This window comes from Rana temporaria, chromosome 1, assembly GCF_905171775.1.
Source record: "Rana temporaria chromosome 1, aRanTem1.1, whole genome shotgun sequence".
NCBI lineage: Eukaryota > Metazoa > Chordata > Amphibia > Anura > Ranidae > Rana > Rana temporaria.
Window position 1 is genome coordinate 450,890,359 of NC_053489.1, and position 21,631 is coordinate 450,911,989.

The window sequence follows — 21,631 nt, forward strand, 5'->3', positions numbered from 1 at the left end:
CTGGAGTGAGCCCAACCCTCCTTAAAGGCACTGGACACCCAGCACATAGCACAAAGGCAGTGAAAGTGTCCAGTGCACCCCCTCACCAAATAACCAATGGTACAAACAGCAACTGCCCCAACCTATAACTGACCTTAAAGCAGAGCTCCACTCAAAAGGGGGTAGTTCCACTTGTTCTCACCCTCCCCCCCCCCTCCACTGCCACATTTGGCACTTTTTGGGGGATGCAGGTACCTGGTTTTGACAGGTACCCACTCCCACTTCCTGGAACGCACAACGATTTAAGTCATGTCCGGCCCCTTCTTTTCGCAGCTAACTCGCCTAGAAGTTCAGCCCCCCTCCTCTTTCCCCCGCAGCCGGCCAATTCACAGAGTGCAGCGTGATTCGCTCATGCTCAGTAGGGAAGTGGCTGTGAAGCCAGTGGAGATGGCAGCGGCAGCACCCAATAGCCGATTGAAAAATCGGCTCGGATGAGGACACCACTGTATTCCTGGACAAGTAAATGTCATGTTATGTAAAGTCAGCAGCTACAGTATTTGTAATTTTTCTGAAGGAGCCTGGAGCTCCTCTTTACCAGCAAGGAGCACATGGGGAAAAAAACGATTGTGTGTAGTTTTTGGCTGTGTGCACATTGAACTTTGCAATAACAAAATATCTAGACATGTATAAAAAAATAGCACCTACCAGTTTTTTCCACTGAGCAGAGTTTTTATTTCTTTCAGGTCAGAACTGACACATTTTGTAGCACCGGTGCTTTTCAATTTGACACTGAGGAAGAATAATATTAAGGATGTCATTAGTATATTAGGACACTTCCTAATGAAAAAATATATTTAATATAATGTCACTTTTCTTCTAAATTGTGCCCTTCCACTATCTACCATTCTCTAGGAGTTGCATATTGTGGAAGTGCAAACTACGGGCCAGATCCTCAAAAGGGATACGCCGTCGTATCCCTGTTTCTATCTTTGGAACTGATCCACAGAATCAGTTTCCAATAGATAGGCAGAAGATCCGACATGTGTAAGGGACTTACACTGCCGGATCTTAGGATGCAGTACCGCATCCGCCGCTGGGGGCATTTTGCGTCGAAATGCCGCCTCGGGTATGCAAATTAGCACTTACGGAGATCCACAAAGCTTTTCAGCTTCGTTTTTTCTCCGTAAGTTTTAGTTTGCAATCGTAAAATTAGGGCTGCTTTTACAACGTGTAAACTGTTTACACCTTGTAAAAGCAGACCCTTCTGTCCAGCGACGCGGTTTTTTTTTTGTTTTAAATTTTTTTTTTCCGCCGTATCTTTTTTTTTTCCCAACGCAACTTTATTGACCCGTCGCTAACCACAAAGCTCTGCGTAACGTAATTTCGCGCTATGCACGTCGGGAAAATGACGTCACGAGCATGCGCAGTACGGCCGGCGCGCGCCTAATTTAAATGGGAATCGCCCCCATTTGAAGAGGAACGCCTTGCGCCGGTGGAATTTAAGTTACACACCCGAAAATTTCTAGGTAAGTGCTTTGTGGATCGGGTACTTAGGTAGAAATTTTAAGGCAGTGTAACTTAAATGGGAATTTTTACGTTACGCCGGCTCTTTGTGGATCTGGCCCTACATGCTTAGTATAGGGTTCCAAATTACCCCCAGTCCTTCAAGTATATTTAAAACTTGTGACATAATTATACTGGACTATAAAACATAACACAAATGTAAAATTGTGAAAATGTGAATGAACGTTTCTATTGTTTTGTCTTCATCCAAAATTGTGAAAAATAACATTCTAGCGAGTTTTTAGGTTTGGTCCATTCATTGAAGCTCTTAAAAGGGAATTTAAAGGAAATGCTGTTCTTATGTACAATTTGCAATGATTTCTTATTTTTGATATTTAGTGCAAAGATAATTAAGTGAGCAGCAATGCTTGGCATCCAATCTGCGATCTTGAGGCAGCTCACTCTATAGGCATACATAGACCAATTCAGTCTAAATTAAGTATTACATGTGATGACCAGGAAAAACTAAAGGATAATAACAACTGCTTACAGCTATTGTAAAAGAAAAAATCACAAAGATTTTTTCTAATAGTTTTAAAGTAGAATATAGAATGAAAAAGGTGTTAATTAAAAGCATGCTACAACCAAGTTAAACATGAGTCCAGGCAGATTTTTTTACATAGACAGATGTCCCACTATTTGCAACATCTTCCCACCTTATTGCTATGCCTACAATTAAAGCGGGGGTTCACCCAAAAATCTACTTTCTGTCACTAGATCCAGCATACTGCTGACATCTGCAGTATGCTGGATTTTTTACTTTATTTTTTGTACTTTTAGCCGTATTTCTTCTCCGGCTCCGAGCGGGGAATCGTTCGGGGAGTAGGCGTTCCTAAATCAAGGGCAGTTGATTGACGGGCTTGGATAGCGCGTCACGCCATCCGGAAATAGCCGACGTGACTCTCGGCTGCTTACGGCGCTATACGGCGCCTGCGCCTGCCGTGTAGAGCTGACTGCGCAGGCGACGTAAATTGCCGAGAGTCACGTCGGCTATTTTCGGAAGGTGTGACGCGCTATCCAAGCCTGTCAATCAACTGCGCTTTATTTAGGAACGCCTATACCCGGAAGGATACGCCGCTCAGTGCAGGAGAAGAAATACGGCTAAAATGATAAGTACAAATAAAAAATAAAAATCCAGCATACTGCAGATGTCAGCAGTATGCTGGATCTAGTGACAGAAAGTTGATTTTTGGGTGAACCCCCGCTTTAAGTAAGTACATGTCCAGTAGATAAAGCAATTACATTATGTAATCGATTATCATCTTACTTACATATATTCAGTGTTTTCACACAGAGAGCTTCTTGGATAAACGTCCAGTTGAGCCAGGGCCATAACATTCACCTTATTGGATAGATTGGTACACAGGCAGCGCTTCCCACGAGGAACGGCAAACCCTATATTCAAATGGAAAAATAGATTGATTAGTACTTATACAGACAATGGCAAAGACAGTGGGAAAGACTTTTCTGTACTTATACATAGATTCTAAATACTAGATTCTCTATTTTCCAAGGCTTTTAAGAAGTGAAAGTACTGTTGAAGACCTTTTTCTGTCAACTTCTAACCACTCAGTGACCTTTCGTGTTATTTCCAATCTTGATAGGGTTTTCCCAGAAATCGGTGTACCTGATAAAGTGTCAATGAAAATGTTATAGTAACTTTCTATGTACTTACTTACAGTAGTGCAAAATGATTGTATAAGTCTACAGTGCATTCTGTGTATTCTGACCTTTGCTAAGGGGGATTATTAAAGTATTTGAAAAATCTCCCATTGGGATAATGAGCATATTTTACTATTAGCTGCATTTGCAAAAATGCAATATGGCTCATAAATCACAGTAAAGTTGAAATTATTACCATCATTGTAAATATGCATATGCTTTTGGCTTCCCTGTGTCTGCTAGATAAAAATTAATATGGTCATAGATGGACAGATTTTCTTGAAGACTACTCAATATGATGGTCTTCGAGTTACCTATGTAGCGCTACCCCAGAAGGAGCCGCTGATTTGTTGTTGGGATCAGCATATTGAGTTACCTTAATGTGGCGTATGGGCAGGGCCAGATTAAGAACATCATGGGCCTGGTGCTGAGGATTTTGGTGGGGCCTTTTAGGCTGCATTCACACCTCCGCGACAAGTAACGCCGCGTACGCGGCGTATTTTGCCGCGAATAGTGTAACTTTTTTTTTACAAATCCTTCCTATTGCTTTGTATGGCCGAACGCCAATGCCGCCTGAAAAAAAGGGTCCGGGACTTTTTTTCATGCCGCAGGTGTACGGCGTCTATGAGATGTGAACCATCTCATAGACAGCAATGGGAATTCTCCCCTCCAGCGGCACGAGCGGCCGGCGTCGGGCGTTTTGTCGTGGAGGTGTGAATGGGGTGTAATAAATAATAAATAAATGCGTGGGAATGACATGAACGCAGCCCAGCCAAGGCAAGTGACCAAAGGCACAGAACCCAGAAGGAAGACCGGGTGAAGATGGAAGTGTCCAGGCCCCGCCTGATTCATCACAGCGCAGCACTGGAGGGCTCAGTCTGAAAATTGAAGTGTACACTAATGTGCTAATATGCTGTGCATACTTGTACATTGTGGCATAACCTACCCCAGGGCCTCTAAAAAGTAGTAATGTCAGGAAAGTTTACTACCGCTTTATTATCACAGGATCCCAGGAGCCTCTCATGGGGCCCCCTACTGACCCGGTGGACGGTGGCCCTTGGGCAGTGCCTAAGTGCACAGTTGCCAACATTTAAAAAATATTTTCAGGGCCACTTTTTTATGTAAGTGCTATATTTAGAGTAGCTGAGATCCCCGATGTTCCTCTATACATCATAGTAGTAATCAAAAAATTAAATGAGTACTAATAATGGGGCAGAACAAATATGAGAACTGATATTTCCTTTAGTTGAACTAACAAAAGTGTGTCTATTCTAGAGCTGGTAACATTGAGGGTATTCAGTATAATTTTAAAGAACTGTTTTTGTGGGTAAGCGACCTAGGGGAGGAGTATGGACGGTATATAAGTGGGAAGTATGTGCAGGTGAGGGAGAGGAATGTGGAGGGTCTAACAGTGGGCACTATGTACAGGAGAGGAGTACAAAGGGTACGGACAAAAAGCACTATGTTCAGGAGAGGAGTGTGAAGGGTATGACAATGGGCAGTATGTACAGGAAGAGTGAGGGGGTATGACAGAGGGTAGTACGTACCAGAGAGAAGTGTGGAGGGTATGATGGGGCAGTATGTACAGGAGAGGAGTGTGGAGGGTATGACAGTGGGCAGTATGTACAGGAGAGGAATGTAGACGGTATGATAGTGGGCTCTATGTATAGGAGAGGAGTGTGGAGGGTATGACAGTGAACACTATGTATAGGAGAGGAGTGTGGAGGGTATGACAGTGGGCACTATGTATAGGAGAGGAGTGTGGAGGGTATGACAGTGAGCAGTATGTACAGGAGAGGAGTGTGGAGGGTGCGACAGTGGGCACTAAGTACAGGAGAGAAGTGTATGACAGCAGGCACTATGTACAGGAGAGGAGTGTGAAGGGTATGACAGTGGGCGCTATGTATAGGAGAGGAGTGTGGAGGGTATGACAGTGGGCACTATGTACAGGAGAGGAGTGTGTAGGCCATGACAGTGGGTACTATGTATAGGAGAGAAGTGTGGAGAGTATGACAGTGGGCACTATGTACAGGAGAGGAGTGTGGAGAGTATGACAGTGAGCACTATGTACAGAAGTGGAAGGATATTTAGGGACTGCGTAGTGGTTAAGCGGGTCATACATGGATTGAAATTACGCCAATTATGCAGAGACCAGCCATAGTCAATCTATGTATGGGCTAGCTGGTTTTACACAAGTCAATCTATTAATCAACTTGAGTACAACCAGCCTGTTAGGTTTTTCCCAAAACAATCAGTGCTGCCAGCTATAGTTAGCAACACTGATCATTGTACTCACTGGCAGAACACAATAACACTGCAGGAGTGATTCCCCCATCCACAGGTCAGCAGGTCAGGCTGGGGAGAGATACTAGTCAGTGGCTGGGTAGGCACTGGTAGTATCAGAGCCAGATACACACAGGTTACATACGCCACGATTGTTAGAGCGAGAACAATAATTCTAGTACTAGACCTCCTCTGTAAGGGCCCTTTCACACTTGGGCATTTTTCAAGCGCTTTAGCGTTAAAAAAAACGCCTGTAAAACGCCTGAAAGAAGCTGCATCTGCAATCCCAATGTGAAAGCTCGAGTGCTTTCACACTAAAGCGCCTAAAAACACCCCAGTGTGAAAGTGGTCTTGGCGTTAAAAAAAAGCGCCCGAAAGAAGCTGCATCTGCAATCCCAATGTGAAAGCCTGAGTGCTTTCACACTGAGGCGCTGAGCTGGCAGGGCGTCAAAAAAAGTCCTGCATGCAGCTTCTTTGCAGCGCTTTAGGAGCGGTTAATACACCGCTCCTAAAGCCCCCTTCCCATTGAGGAAGCTTTTTTTAACGCCAAAGCGCCTGAAAAGCGCCTCAGTGTGAAAGGGGTCTTAGCAGCGCTTTACCAGCGTTTTTCGGGCGCTGGCAGTGTGAAAGGCCTCTGAAAGCACTTGGGCTTTCACATTGGGATTGCAGATGAGGCTTCTTTCAGGCGCTTTACAGGCTTTTTTTAAACGCCAAAGCGCCTAAAAAACGCCCGAAAAATGCCCCAGTGTGAAAGGGGTCTAACTCTAAACACGTAACCTAAAAAAATGTAAAGCATCGCTTAGGATACCAAAAAAAATTGTGCTAACTTAACTAACTGTTTTTTTAATGAATGAAACATTTTTTTCCAAAAAAACATGTTTGAAAAATTGCTGCGCAAATACCGTGCTAGAGCTGCACAATTAATCGTTAAAAAAATCGTGATCTCGATTCAACCCCCCTGACGATCTTCAATGCAGAGTTTGCTGATTCTTTCATATAACAAGTGGAGAGACTTTCAGCTGTCAAAAGAAAATATCTGGGCAGTCTGCCAAGTTTTTAACAGGAAACATTGTAACTGACACTTCCTTCTTAGATCAAAGGGATAAACTTCTGTGTGTAAAGAACAAATCTGGGCAGTCTGCGAAGTTTGTAAACAAAATGAAACATTGTAACTAACTAACATTGTAACTAAATTTAACCACTTAAAGTCCAACACTTGTTTCTTAAGTTAAAAAGCAATATTATTTGCTAGAAAATTACTTGGAACTGCCAAACATTATATATATTTTAGCAGAGACTCTAGGGAATACAATGGCTATTGCTGCAATATTTTATGTCACACTGCATTTGCCCACTTCAATGAATAATAAAAACCATAAAAACAAAACAGTGAAGTTAGCCCATTTTTTTTGTTTGTTTTTTTGTTTTAATGTGAAAGATGATGTTACCCTGCAAGAATTGTGAGAGAATCGTGATCTATCTTCTAAGCAAAAGAATTGCAATTCTCATTTTAGCCAGAATCGTGCAGCTCTGTACCCTGCAACATAAAAAGTGCAAAGACCACCATAGAGTAATTTTCTAGCAAAAAACAAATGATGATTTTTACATGTAGTAGAGAAGTGTCAGAATTGGCCTGGGTGGCAAGGGGTTAATTACCATGAGTAATATACAAATAATTATTATAAGCACTGTGATCCTATCAGTCTGCTGCAGTGTGTCAGCTTGTATTTATATTGGCCGCTCTGAATGTAGCTTCTGACAGGCTGTGCAAGCAGGCCCGTATCTCCGGAACCATAAATGATAGCCGTCCCATATTTTAACCAGTTGTGGGGTAGCTCTTCCCATGCCTACCCCTAAATGTGGGGTTTCTGTGACCTCTGGTCATCGAACTACAACCCCCCCCCCAAATTCGATCTTAAAAAAAAAAAAAATCTTAAAAAATTTTTTTTTTTTTTTTTTTTTTTTGGGGCAAATGGGCCTATCTTGAGAAAGGGGCCTGGAGCTGCAGCTCCATCAGCCCCATTGTTAATCCGGCCCTGCGTATGGGTGTAGTTGGAGAACAAAGCAGTGAGCGAAGGTCCAGACAGTGAATAAAGGGTTTTCCAATGCTTTATTTCCTGGCCAACTCGGCCAACATCAACTTCAAATGGGAAGAAAAGGTTGATGAGGAGAAAAAGGGAGAACCTTGCGATATCAGGCCTGGATATGAACAGAGCAGTCCTGCTCTCAGTAGTATTACCTTGTGCCCCCGTACAGACCCCTCTCACAAGCCTGGCAGCCGAGGTGTCACTTTGGGTTTGCTGGGAGGAACAGATCTCTGTTAGACCTGGCTCTAGGGCCTCTGCCACAGGCCAATTACTTTAGGTGAGCTAAATGGATGAATGGAGCGAATCCTCCCAGTAGGTTTTAGCATGGGTCACCAGATGACAGCAAAGCGTACCTGTCAACATTCCGGTCACCAGATCCCCAATTGGTTCGTTCAAGCCCTGTTGGACAACCTGCCTCCGGGTTCCCCTCAAGCCGACCCCCCAATCGAACGGCACCCAGCCTGGGATCCTTTCAATAGAACCGGGGACCCAGTAAGTCACTGGAGCCCCCTTTTACCTCCGAATGAGGTTTTGTGTAGCTTGCAATTCTGGCCTGGTGGGCCGCGCTGGCGGGGTCCATGGATGCGCGTACCCTGAAGGTGGATGTCGCACCTGGAACCGGGACCCCGCAAAGACTTTCTAGCACATGACACCTGTCACAGATATACCCCTCCCCAGCATGCCCCGCGAGGGAAAGCTCCTCTAATTGGCTGCTGGGGAAAGTTGCTCTGCCAGAACCCCTCTGGTGCCAACTGCTGGCCAGGGATGGTATCACATCCCTGGAGTACAGACTGACCCAGTGGACATTTCTAGAATGACAGAAGTCCCAATTTAAATAAATCGTGAATAGGAGCAAAGTAACTCCTATTCCCCACTAACTTTAGCGTAGTGCCCATACTGAAAGTAAGGGGGCGCTACACCTACAACAGTGGTTCTCAATCCTGTCATCAAGTACCCCCAACAGGCCATGTTTTGGGAATTTCTTTTAGGCCTGGTTCACACCTATGCGAATTGAGTGCGGCTTAATCCAGATACAATTCGCAGGACATTTCAAAATACATTGTTTTCAATGAGGCTGGTTCACATATGTGCGATGCATTCGCACTGCGCATTGCCTCCAAACCATGTGCGTTTTTTAGGTCTTGCGGTGCGGCTCAGGTGCGAATTCAGTCCCATTATCTTCTATGGGCACGCAGCTGAATTCGCAGATGTGTTCAGTTCTCTTCAGGAATTTCTCTCATTCAGCTCAATACACGTCTCCCCCACTCTCCTCTCACCCGGAACTTCTCCCAGGTCTCCAAATTCGCATCTAAAATGTTGCTAATCTGCTGAACACTTCTCTTATCTCTCTGCAGAGATAAGAGAGCTGAAATTCACACTGCACTAGTGTGATTCCGGCCTTAGATAAAATAGCTGTCCAAAATTCCAAGTCATTGACTCTGATTTATAGCACCCGTGCAAGATAAAGGAAAACCTGCAAACATGGTCTGTAAACCACTGACCTACAAGATCTGCAGAGACAATTGCAACTTATTCCAGTGATGACCCAGTTATAAACATGACAACCAGTCAACATTTTCTAGGAAATAATTCAGCTATAGAAACCAAGAAAGTGTCAGTCCACCTAAATATAATACTTTATTTGAATGAAGTCTGGTAGACTAGTACGGTAACCAGTTGGTTTCTGATTGCATTTGACGATGACAGGATACTATTTCCCTACATAAATCGCAGTTTCAGGTATTCCTAAATTTAATAACACCTAGTTTTTTCTCTTATGCCGCGTACACATGACCATTTTTAATGTCATGGAAAAAAAAAGTTGTTTTTCTCTACGTGATTCTTGTCAAGCCTGCTTTGCATACACACGATCGTAAAAAAAAAAAATGCTTGAGCAAAGCATGGTGACATACAACACGTACGACGGCACTATAAAGGGGAAGTTCCATTCGGATGGCGCCACCCTTTTGGCTGCTTTTGCTGATTTTGTGTTAGTAAAAGCTTGGTGAGAGACGATTCACGCTTTTCAGTCTTTGTGCTTTTCAGTCTGTTACAGCGTGACGAATGTGCTATCTCCATTACAAACGCTAGTTTTACCAGAACGAGTGCTCCCGTCTCATAACTTGCTTCTGAGCATGTGCATTTTTTCCTGTCGTTAAAGCCTACACACGACCATTTTTTATGACGTGAAAAACAACGAGAAAAATTAGAGCATGTTCTAAATTTTTAATGCCCATTTTTTACGTTGAGAAAAATGCTCTGGAGCCTAAACACGATTGTTGTTAATGACCAATTAAAAAAATTGCATTTTTATCATCATGAAAACAGCCGTGTGTACGCGGCATAACACTTTGCATAATATAAACCTAAAAGCAAGAGTTAAGCCTGGTAAAACATGCACAGAAATCTCACTACAAGACCTGAAAAAAAGTAAAAAAATCATTAGTGGATTTACTAACAAGTAAATGTAAGCTTTTTGAAATTATGCCTTTTTAAAGAGACAGGTACATTTGTTAGTTAGAGCAGAACTTCAGGTACTTAATTATTTAGCCATTGGTCTTACATTGTATTTGATTACATCAGTGAGGAGCATAGTGACACATTGGATCAGAGGCTTTGCAGAACTAGTTGTCAATACCAGAACTGGCATGTGGACAATGGAATAAGGTTAACTGCTGTTCTCAAAATCTAGTCAGGTTCCATAAATCCTGATGGATAAAATTACAGTTATCACAAGTCGTATAATAAAAGGATAGTCTGATACCATACATGACTATTAGCTAGATTCAGAGAGAGTTAGGCCGGCGTATCAGTAGATACGACGACCTAACTCAGAATCTGCGCCGTCCTTAGTTTAAGTGTATTCTCAAACTGAGATACACTTAAACCTAGCTAAGATACGACAGCCTGCGCCGTCGTATCTTAGGGTGCAATATTTAGGCTGGCCGCTAGGTGGCTCTTCCATTGAGTTCGGCGTAGAATATGTAAATTACTAGATACGCCTATTCACGAACGTACGTGCGCCCGTCGCAGTAAAGATACACCGTTTACGTAAGGCGATTTCAGGCGTAAAGTTATTCCATCAAATAGCTGCACTAGTCAATGTTAAGAATGGCCGTCGTTCCCGCGTCGAAATTTGAAAATTTTACGTCGTTTGCGTAAGTCGTCCGTGAATAGGGCTGGACGTAATTTACGTTCACGTCGAAACCAATACGTCCTTGCGGCGTACTTTGATGCAATGCACACTGGTATATGTACACGGACGGCGCATGCGCCGTTTGTAAAAAACGTCAATCACGTCGGGTCACGAGTAATTAACATAAAACACGCCCCCCATCCTCATTTGAATTAGGCGCGCTTACGCCGGCCGCATTTACGATACGCCGCCGTAAGTTAGGAGGCAAGTACTTTGGGAATACAGTACTTGCCTCTCTGACTAAAGGCGGCGTAGCGTAAATACGATACGCTACGCCGCCTTAAAGATGTGGCGCCATACCTGAATCCAGCTATATGTCATCATTTACAGAAGATGAATTAGGCACATTCTACCTCCTAAGAGTATTTCTGACAGGAATTGTATTATATATATATGTGTGCATATATATATTGAATGAGAACACAATTGTGCCGCTACTTAAAGGGGTAATAGGTGTCAGGGAACTCCTGTGAGACGTTTTGCACACAGATGTGCACAAGCACATAGCCTTTGCCATAGAATGGCACACGGGCTCGCGCATGCACGCCAGAGCTCGCAATCGCGGGTGCGCACGGGCGTGCGTACATGAGCGAGCGTGCGCGCACACGTACGAGCCTAATTCCCCTTGGCGCCAGACAGCCTATTTAAAGGGAGTCTGAGCTCTTGTGCTTTGCTGACTGATCTTCAGCTTTGTTCCTGAATCCTGCTCTGATCCTGTGTGTCCTCCCAGTATTTAGACCCGGCTTGCTCTTGACCTTGGCTCTGTGTTCTGTTCCTGTACTGTTGCCCATCTCTGATCCGGCTCCGTTCCTGACCATGGCTCTGTCTATGATTTGGTACCTCACTGCCCGCCTGCTGACGAACCTGGCTATCCCTGAGACCTTGCTCCTGTCTATGTTCCTGGTTGCTGTTAACTCTCGGTTACCTGCCTGGCTATTTCCTGTTCCTGCTCAGCTCATCACAGTCTACTCCAGGCTGCTGAACCCTGCCAAGCTGTTCTCCCGGGACCTCCTGCTCCAGGCACTCGTGTCCCTCTTGTCCTTCGGCTTCCTCTGTCTCACCTTCAGCGGAGCCAGGACAGGAGATATAAGAGAGGCCGACCTCATCAAATCAGTCTCCCATCCGATCCCTAAAAGTAGGTCCTGTGGGACTATAAAACATATCCAGCAACTACGGGATTAACCAAACAGTTGGACGTTATCAGCCATAGATTCCTTGTTTGTTTTCTATCAGTATTTTCAGTCCAGCATACTGGTGTGATATGGTTAAACCCCTTATCTAACACTTGCTGTTGAGCTTGTGTACTATTCCTCAGTTGGCATAATTAGTGTTAACTGAACGGTTGAACGACTTTGGTTGAGGCTTTTGTGTACGATGTTTGCTGCAAGTAAACATGAAGAATTAAGTGGGTCAGGAGGATACCTAAGCTCTCTTGCTGTGCTGTGGCTTCACCCCCTGTGATCAGGTCGGATTTGACGAAACGCATCGGGGTGTGGTGACACAGCAACTAGACTTTGATGACGAGACAGTGACCCTGGGTGTGTAAACTAAGAACTGGTGAGATCGCAGCACTATGGCACCTGGCATGATTGAGATTGATTTACTCAAAGGAGATTTTGATGGTTTTATGATGTAAGTACATTATTTTTAAATAAATGGTTACCTTAAGGTGTTTTACACTATTGGATGCTCTGTTTCGGTTTTTATCTTCACATGAGGAGATTGATGTTACCATTCAGATGAAGTTTGGTGATCTCTAGAGGTGCTTCAATATAACACAAAAAAGCTTTTCTGCCAGACACGATAGTGAATGACGACTACATCTGGTGAGCTTTATTTCTAATGGAGTGGAATCGGCACTTATCACTTTGGTGGGGGATATTTGGTGTTTCAGCAGATATTTTTCACACCTACTTTATCACATTTAATTGGACTTTATGCACTGAGTTGCAATATTGCCAAATTGTTTATGGACATTTGTGTTTATATTTTTTATGGACACTTATTTTTTGCTTTCCCCTTTTATTTGTTTCACTTGACCCTTCTAGACTGTAAGCTGTAACGAGCAGGGCCCTCTGATCCCTATTGTATTGAATTGTATTGTGACTGTATTGTATTGTATTGTGTCTTCCCTGATGTTGTAAAGCGCTGTGCAAACTGTTGGCGCTGTATAAAACCTGTATAATAATAATAATTTGCTTTCACCAGCTTATATTTGTTATTATATGTCATATGTTTCACCTATTGTACAGGAACTGTAGTATATTATGCCCACTTCCTGCCCAGCAGACATTTTGCCTAATCCCTTGTGCAGTGAAGAAGCATCAGAAGAACTTGGAAATATAAGTCTGTAAGTCGGCCGTCATTTGTTTTCAATTGACTAGTACTGTATATGTGCTACTATTTCAACTACATGGGAGTTCTTTTAGCTAGGCCTCATTTTCTGTTATCTAGTGCCTTAACAGTGATATAGCATGCCTGTCACTATGTGCATTTTATAATGTAATGTTAAATGCTAATGCATATTTTTATAATTTCTGTTTTGCAGTTTTACAAAATGAATTCTTGGTAAAAATTACAACTGTTATCCCTTCCTCCTGAGTCTTGGGAAGTTGTTAGCTGTCTGCTAAGCAGTGGGGTATTATCCTTGTGTTGCCGGGCGTGCAGTGCACATGGGCCACCAAGTTCAGGGGGCCCACCCACTGTGCCCTGTCACATTCTAGACACATGGAGTAACACCTGACCAGTGTCGGAGTGATCTGCAGCCTTGTGTGCTGCGCCGGGGTCCGGGAGCCGGGACGTGTCTTCAGACAAGGTGAAATCCTACCCATTGCCCCACCTTGCAGTGGGACATGTGGCCCAAACTCCGGAGAGGGGTGGCCAGTGGAGAGTGGGGAGAAGTAGAGAGTGTCAGAGGGTGGAAGTCTGTGCAGTCTCCTCATGCTGTGTTTGGAGGACTGGTGGAAACCCGCTCTGCTGGGACTTGTAGTGCCCTCTGTGGGGGGCTGAGATATGGCAGCCTCCTATGCTGGGACTTGTAGTTCCCTAGACTGTGGGGGGACTGAGGAATCCTCATTCCCCCACAGAAGACACTACAAGTCCCAGCAGAGTGGGCTGCCATTCTTCAGTCCCCTGTAGTCTAGGGGTACTACAATTTCCAGCATATCAGACTGCTCTTACAGAACAGGAGAAGGAGCGGGGGGGGGGGGGGGGGGTTGTACTGGGAGGGGAGAAAAGGAGGCACAGTTTTGAGATGGGGGAGGATTTATGCTGAGAGTGAGGATTTATGTTGGGAGGGGGAGATGGGACAGGATTTGTGCTGAGAGGGAGAATTTATGCATTGAGGGGGAGATGTGGAAATATTATTATAAGAGGGGGGATTTTAGCTGGGAGGGGAAGATGTTCAGGCTTTCTTCTGAGAGGGGGGGTTTATGCTGGGAGGGGGGATGGGGAGGGTTTTTGCTAAGAGGGGTAATGCTGGGGGAGATGGGGAGGATTTTTTGCTAAGAGGGGGAATTAATGCTGGGAGGGGGAGATGGGGGAGGATTTTTGCGAAGAGGTGGAATTTATTCTGAGAATGGGAGATGGGAGAGGATTTATCCTGGGAGGGCGAGATGGGGGGGATTTATTCTGAGAGGGGGATTTATGCTAGGAGGGAGAGATGGGGAAGGATTTGTGCTAAGAGGGGGATTTGTGCTGCGAAAGGGGAGGTGGAGGCAAGGGTTTGTGTTGAGAAGAGGGATTTGTACTGGAGGGGGTTATATGAGGGTGAGGATTTGTGCTGAAAAGGGGTATTTTTGCTGCTAGGGGGAGATGGAGGGGGCGGGGGTCTGTGCTGAGAGGGGGGATTGGGGGGAAGATAATTTGTGAATGGGGGGTTTAATGGGATTTATGTTGTAAGGGGGATATAGGGAGTGAGGATTTGTGCTGAGGGGGATTTGTGCTAGAAGGGGGCATATGGGGGTGAGGAGTTTGCCATGTTTGCTGACATGAGGACTGGATTAGCCTGTATTGATGGGGCGGCGACTGTGGTGGCCAGGAACAGCAGACTGAGTACCTGGTGGCCCTCCTGAATGGAGTGGCGCACACACACAGCACAACATAACGTAACTCACATCTAATATATTGCAGCTTATTAGCCCCTCCCCTTATTTTTATTCAGTTTTCCTATGAATAATACAATTCCTTCAAAAGAAGGCTACACTATGGTTACCATTGTCGTTGTTTCCCAGGAACAGTACCCATTGTAAAATGTTCCTGGCAGTGTCCTGGTGGCAGTGAATTTGGGTCAATCAAATAAGTAAAGCTACTTTTCAGTTATGTTTTTTTTAACCCTGCAGCTCCACCGATACATCACTAGGAACCTTACTCGAGAGCCAATTGGACCTTTATGCTGGCATTGTCTTTTCTAGCAAGGGATGGACCAGGTTGCACTTGTTTAGGGAATAAAAAGAATACAACTTGGATTAGATCAGGTGCCCATTGGGTGCATGGGATCAGCACAGGGCCAATCAGCACTTTCCAGACAGAGGGGGGCCGGGGTCATGCAGCCTCATGGGTTTAGTAACACTTTAAGCAATTGGTTAATTTGCTGCTGTTTAGGAATCCTTCCTGTTTCATCCCACATCCTTGATCTTTACGTGGTGTCATTTTTGCTTTTTTTAGCTTGTACTTTCTTCCTCTTTCTTAGTTACCACAAGTTCTTCCATTTCTGTCACCCGATTCTCAGCTTCCCTTTTAGAAGAGACTTTCTCTTCCGGAACATTTTTCCATTCCACTTGTTCCCCCACCCCCTCAGATTATTTCCTTTTTGCTGTTTTTTTCCTTTTCTTTTGGGAATACTGCACATCAGGCCCAGACTGGGACAAAAAATAGGCCCAGGCACTTTGGATTAAGCAGCCTGTAACATGTTAACCGGCCCCTTTCCCACTCTCCACCCTGACGGAACCCAGCAGAGGTGTGTGAGGGCGGGGAGGTGAGGGGGACCAGGAAAGAGCATGGGGGGTGGAGAGCACAGGGAAGAACCTCAAGAACATGGGGTGGGGCAAGAACACAAATGAGGCAGAGAACACAGGGAGGAAGAGGAGAGCACAAGGGGGCAGCGGAGAGCATAGGGTTGGCGGAGAGCACAGGAGGGGATGTGGAGAGCACAGGAGGGGATGTGGAGAGCACAGGAGGGGTGGCAGAGAGCACAGGAGGGGTGGCAGAGAGCACGGGGTGGCAGAGAGCACGAGGTGGCGGAGAGCACAGGGTGGTGGAGAGCACAGTGATGTGGAGAGCACGAGGGGGGGGTGTGTGGAGAGCACTGGGGGGAGGAGGAGAGCACTGGGGGGGGGACCAGAAAGCAGGATAGGAGGAGCAGTGGGGACGGTTGCATATAGAACAATCACTCTCTCCATCTTCCTCCTGCAGTATCGGAATGCCTGCTTCTCCTCTACCTCCCGCAGGCATTCCGAGACCTGCAGAAGGAAGATGGAGAGAATAATTGTTCTATATGCATTATGCAGCCGCCCCCACTGCTCCTCTTATCCAGGTTTCAGGGGGGCTGTACTCACAGTTTCTGTCATCTTGCGAAGTACAAGGCGGGCATTATCTGCCAGGGGACCTTTCTCGGCAGAACACAGCAGTTCCAAGGTGTCTGATTTAGCTCCTCCCCCTTTTTTAGTCACGCCTCCCAGCACTGACGGCTAACCAATACGGGCAGCCATAGCGTAGGTGTCTTATCTAGCTCCTCCCCCTTCATGGTTCTGTCCTCCCGGTGTAGTGTCAGATTCCGCTCCCCATCATAGATTGCTCCGGAAGTCACGTTTCCTCGCCGCCATCTTGCTACACCCCACACCATTGCACAGTAATGATAGAGTGTGAAGGGGGCAAGCAGACATCTTGTTACACCCATCAGAGTTTTAGATTTCACAGTTATTTTCAACACAAAACAGAGCATATATGCTTAAATACTATGGGGGTAATCCACAAAAGGGATACGCCGGCGTATCTACTGATACGCCGTCGTATCCCTGTTTCTATCTATGGAACTGATCCACAGAATCAGTTTACCATAGATAGGCAGAAGATCCGACATGTGTAATTGAATTACACTGTCGGATCTTAAGGATGCAATTCTAGGCCGGCCGCTAGATGGCGAGGCCATTGCGGCCGGCCTAGAATATGCAAATGAACACTTACGGCGATCCACGAACGTTCCGATGGGCCCGTCGCGCTAAATCTACGTCATTTACGTCGAGTTACGCTGCGTAAAAATAGGGCTGAGTCCTATTTGACTAAGCCCTATTAAGTATGGCCGTCGTTTCCGCGTCGAAATTTTAAACTCTACGTCGTTTGCGTAAGACGGGGATATGCAATTAGCGGACCTCCAGCTGTTGCAGAACTACAAATCCCATGAGGCATAGCAAGGCTCTGACAGCCACGAGAATGACACCCAGAGGCAGAGGCATGATGGGATTTATAGTTTTGCAACATCTGGAGGTCCGCTAATTGCATATCCCTGGCGTAAGACGTTCGTGAATGGCGCTGGATGCCATTTACGTTAACGTCTAAGCAAATGACGTCGGAGCGACGTCAGTTAGCGCAATGCACGTCGGGTAAGTTACCAGACGGAGCATGCGCAGTACGTCCGGCGCGGGAGCGCGCCTAATTTAAATGGGACTCGCCCCATTAGATTCGGCACGCCTTGCGCCGGACGGATTTGAGTTACACCGCCGCAAATTTCCAGGTAAGTGTGTTGTGGATCGATACCTAACTTAGGAAATTTGCGGCAGTGTAACTTAAATCACTTAAGTTACGTTGCGCTGCGGGGGCTGTGGATTTGGCCCAGTGTTTCTAAATCCGACGGACTAAATACATGTTTAATGTGAAAATCAGAGGTGTTGTGTCACAATAGCAACCATGTAAGGTCAGCAGGTTTGCTGCTGCTTTAAAAATTTAACATGTAAACAGTCCATCGGATTTCCAAACACTGGGCCAGATCCACAAAAACCCGGCGCAACGTAACTTTTTCAATTTAAGTTACACGGCCGGAAAATTTCTACCTAAGTGCCCGATCCACAAAGCACTTACCTAGAAATTTTCGGCTGTGTAACTTAAATCCGGCCGGCGCAAGGCGTTCCTATTCAAATGGTGCGAGTCCCATTTAAATTAGGCACGCTCCCGCGCCGGCCGTACTGCGCATGCTCACGACGTCATTTTCCCGACGTGCTTAGCGCGGTTTTACGTTGCGCGGGGTTTTGAGAATCGCGACGGGCGTAAAAAAAAAATACGAGTTGCGGCGGGAATTTTTTTTTTAAAAAAAAAAGACGGCGACGCGGGATAGAAGGGTCTACTTTTACAAGGTGTAAACAGTTTAGGCCTTGTTAAAGCAGCCCTAATTTTACGATTGCAAACTAATACTTACGGAGAAAAAACGAAGCGTAAAAGCTTTGTGGATCTCCGTAAGTGCTAATTTGCATACCCGAAGCTGCATTTTGACTCGAAATTCCCCCAGCGGCGGATGCGGTACTGCATCCTAAGATCCGACAGTGTAAGTCCCTTACACATGTCGGATCTTCTCCCTATCTTTTGGAAACTTTTGGAAAGTGGGCAATCACTGCAATCACACTTTTGGAAAGTGGGCAATCACTGCAATCACAAATGTACACAGCATTACTATTTACAGGAGAGAGCCCTCTCCTTCCTCTCACATCGTAATTAATTAATCCATGTATTAAATACATGGCTCCAGGCTGCAGAAACATAGAAGAGGAGGTTCCCTTTTCCTTGCTGACTTGATTAAAGTACCGTATTTATCGCGGTATAACGCGCTCCCGCGTATACCGCGCACCCCTAAAGTGACCCCCAAACCTGTGGGAAAAAAAGTTTTTTTGTTTTTTTGTACTTACAGTTTTGGTGTCTTGCGCGGCGTCCATCGGCGGCCTCGTCGGGTCCGGCATCCTTCTGCGGCTTCGGGTGTCCTCTTCGGCGGGTCCGGCGTCCTTCTGCGGCGGGTCCGGCGTCCTTCTGCGGCGGGTCCGGTGTCCTCTTCGGCGGGTCCGGTGTCCTCTTCGGCGGGTCCGGCGTCCTACTGCGGCATCCTCGCGTCCTTCCCGCCACGAGTTTGAATACCGCGCCGGCATATACCGAGCGCAGTACACTCGTGAATCTTCGGGCAGGCTCGGCAACTGTCGCGCTGACGTCCTGTACGTACAGGACGTCAGTGCGAGAGGCGCCGAGACTGCCTGAAGATTCACGAGTGTACTGCGCTCGGTATATGCCGGCGCAGTATTCAAACTCGTGGCGGGAAAGCGGGTATCGGCGTATATCGCGCACCCACGATTTTGCCCTGATTTTCAGGGCAAAATAGTGCGCGGTATACGCCGATAAATACGGTAATATGTTTGTTTCTATAACTGTTTTTATATCCACTTCTGATTGGTTTATAAATGTCCTTAAAGCGGACTTTCAGTAATTCTTTCATCTTTCCATCTAATAAATTTTCTGCCCTTGTTGTTTTAACTTTGGAAAGTAAAACATTTTTTTCTGCTAGTAAATACCTTATACAGCCCACTTCCTGTTTCTTGTCTGGTAAAAAGCCTAGGCTTATGACATCATCTCTCTCTCACTGTTCTGAGAGTTTGCCAGGAAGAGAGAGGGGTGAGTCATAAGAGGGCTAATAAGAGCTGCAGGGCTGCAGAGCTAGAGGTGTGCCTCTGTGTGTTTGTGTAAATCCAGGAAGTGAACAGGCAGCAGTTTCAGCTGCCCACAGTTAAAATGGATGCAGCCAGACTTAGTGGAGGGAGATTTCTGCAGCATATTTGGCAAGTACAGAATCACAGTATATATAAAATAATACACAAAAAGGGAAGCTTCCGAATGGCAAAGATATTTTTATTACAAATTATGTGAGCAGACTGCAGTTCCTCTTTAATCGCTAGAGGTAGTTTGTTAGGTAGGTTGATAAAGAGGAAGTAGGTATTTATAAACGAGTTGATGTCTCACTCCACATTCATTCCATATGGGGCGCAGGATCTCAACTCGTAAATACAGAAGGTTTCTATTTTAGAAACACCCCTCACATTTGATGCTCCCCTCCATGGTGGCAAATATTTATCAACAATTTGAAATTGAGTGCCACTAGGATTCTTATTATGGTATCTTAAGAAATGTTTAGGTACATTGTCATATATTTTCCACTTGTTCATATTCACAATATGTCCGTTCACCCTCACAGAGAAAGAACGTATAGTTCTACCTACATATATCTTCTGATGAAGTCACGTGCCGTGACGTAACGTGTAAGGACAGCTAGATGTGACTGGAAGTGACGTGGAACCCCGTCCGACCAGAACTTTTGTTATTCGCGATTTTTATACTACATGCTTGTAAGCAGTTTTTTATTCTTTAATAAACCCCCCCTGTTTTACGTACTTCACGATGGAAGCCTCTACTTTTTTGTTTCCTCCCTGCATTCCACGGCGAGTCTCCATCTTGCTAAAGATCAGGATTTGCAGCACAGCCATCAGGACGTTGCAGTATCTATCAAGCTTGGTTGCAGTTATTTCAGGCCATTGATTTACAAGAGGAAGGTAAGCGCTCTGTGATCCCATCATCTAGGAAGACTCATCTGTGAAGCTTATGTGTGTTGTCGTTGATAACATATATCTGACAGCTTTTGGACTTTTATTTTGCTTTTATTTATTATTATTTTTCCTTCACAGAATTTGGCACAGTTTATTATAGCAGCCAGCACTTATTCAGTTCATTTTTTATCTGCATTTGAGGTTTGGCACAGAGGTGTCATTTATATGTTTAGATTTATTATTATTTAACATTTTTTTTCACATGTTTGGTTCATTTAGGATTGCTTATTGCCTGTTTTTTATAACACTTATTTAGTTTTATAGATGAATCAGTGTTTATTATTTGTTCACGATTTAGTGCATTTATGATTGCGCTCGTCACCCCATTTTTTCTACCTCAGATTGCTTGCCGCATGGACAAGTTATTAGATAAACATAATTTTTGGTAGCACACATAGTAAAATGTTTCATTTGATATCTATGTTTAGTTATTGTGGATTCAAAGGTTTTGGTCTTTTCCCTTCCACAGGAAATATAGCAACATACATTACATTTGCAACAGGGATAATAACCTGACATGTTGTGAAAAAAAATGATTCTCTTAGGGGGATTAATTACGTTGGGGGCAACCTTGCCCCTCAATGAGGGGGGCTCCCCTGTAAATAACTTTAGCCCTTTCCGGTACAATGGAACCCAATATGCAGTCATTTTTGAGAATATCCCAATGTTTGTTGACATGTTTGTGTTGAATTGAAAAGGCTGCAAAAAAGGACCATTTAAAATGGTCATCTTTCTATTGTTGAAGTTTGTCCTCCAAAAGGGAATTCCTTTCAACATTGCCCAACCTTTCAATTTCCCTGTCTCTACTCTACTCTGGTAACCCAATTACATCGTAGGCGAAGAAACTGGCTACGTGGAACTGAACTGAGCTATGACCTATGGTGGCAACTATTAACGGGTGTAAACCTGTTGCGGTTGGTTGGTTTGTTGGTTGTTGTTTGGTTTGTTGGTATGTTTTAATCTCAAACCTTTGATTAATCCAAGTCTAGAAAGTGTATTTTTTCTTTACTAGCCTCATAACTAAGGGAAATACCCCTGTGCTTGGCATTAAGGTCTGAAACGAAATAGTGTAAGGATTCCTGATCTCCATTCCATAGGAGGAGGATATTGTCTATGTACCTTGCCCAAAAGACCAGCTCTGGTCTCCTCTGGTCAGAGACGACTTCCTCCTCTCATTTAACTATAAATAAATTGGCTAAGTTGAGGGCGAACTTGACCCCCATAGCCACATG

The 21,631-nt window shown here is 44.9% G+C and overlaps 1 protein-coding gene across 1 annotated transcript in view; it reads right to left on the reverse strand.

Moving 5' to 3' along the window:
- The window catches only part of LOC120916583 (C-X-C motif chemokine 10-like), a 42,016-nt gene that overhangs the window by 2,516 nt on the left and 17,869 nt on the right, over positions 1–21,631 (reverse strand). The window contains exons 2-3 of the mRNA XM_040327644.1: positions 2,814–2,937; positions 685–768 (exon numbers count right to left, since the gene is read on the reverse strand). Coding sequence (XP_040183578.1) covers positions 685–768; positions 2,814–2,937 — 208 coding nt within the window. The remainder of the gene's footprint in view (positions 1–684; positions 769–2,813; positions 2,938–21,631) is intronic.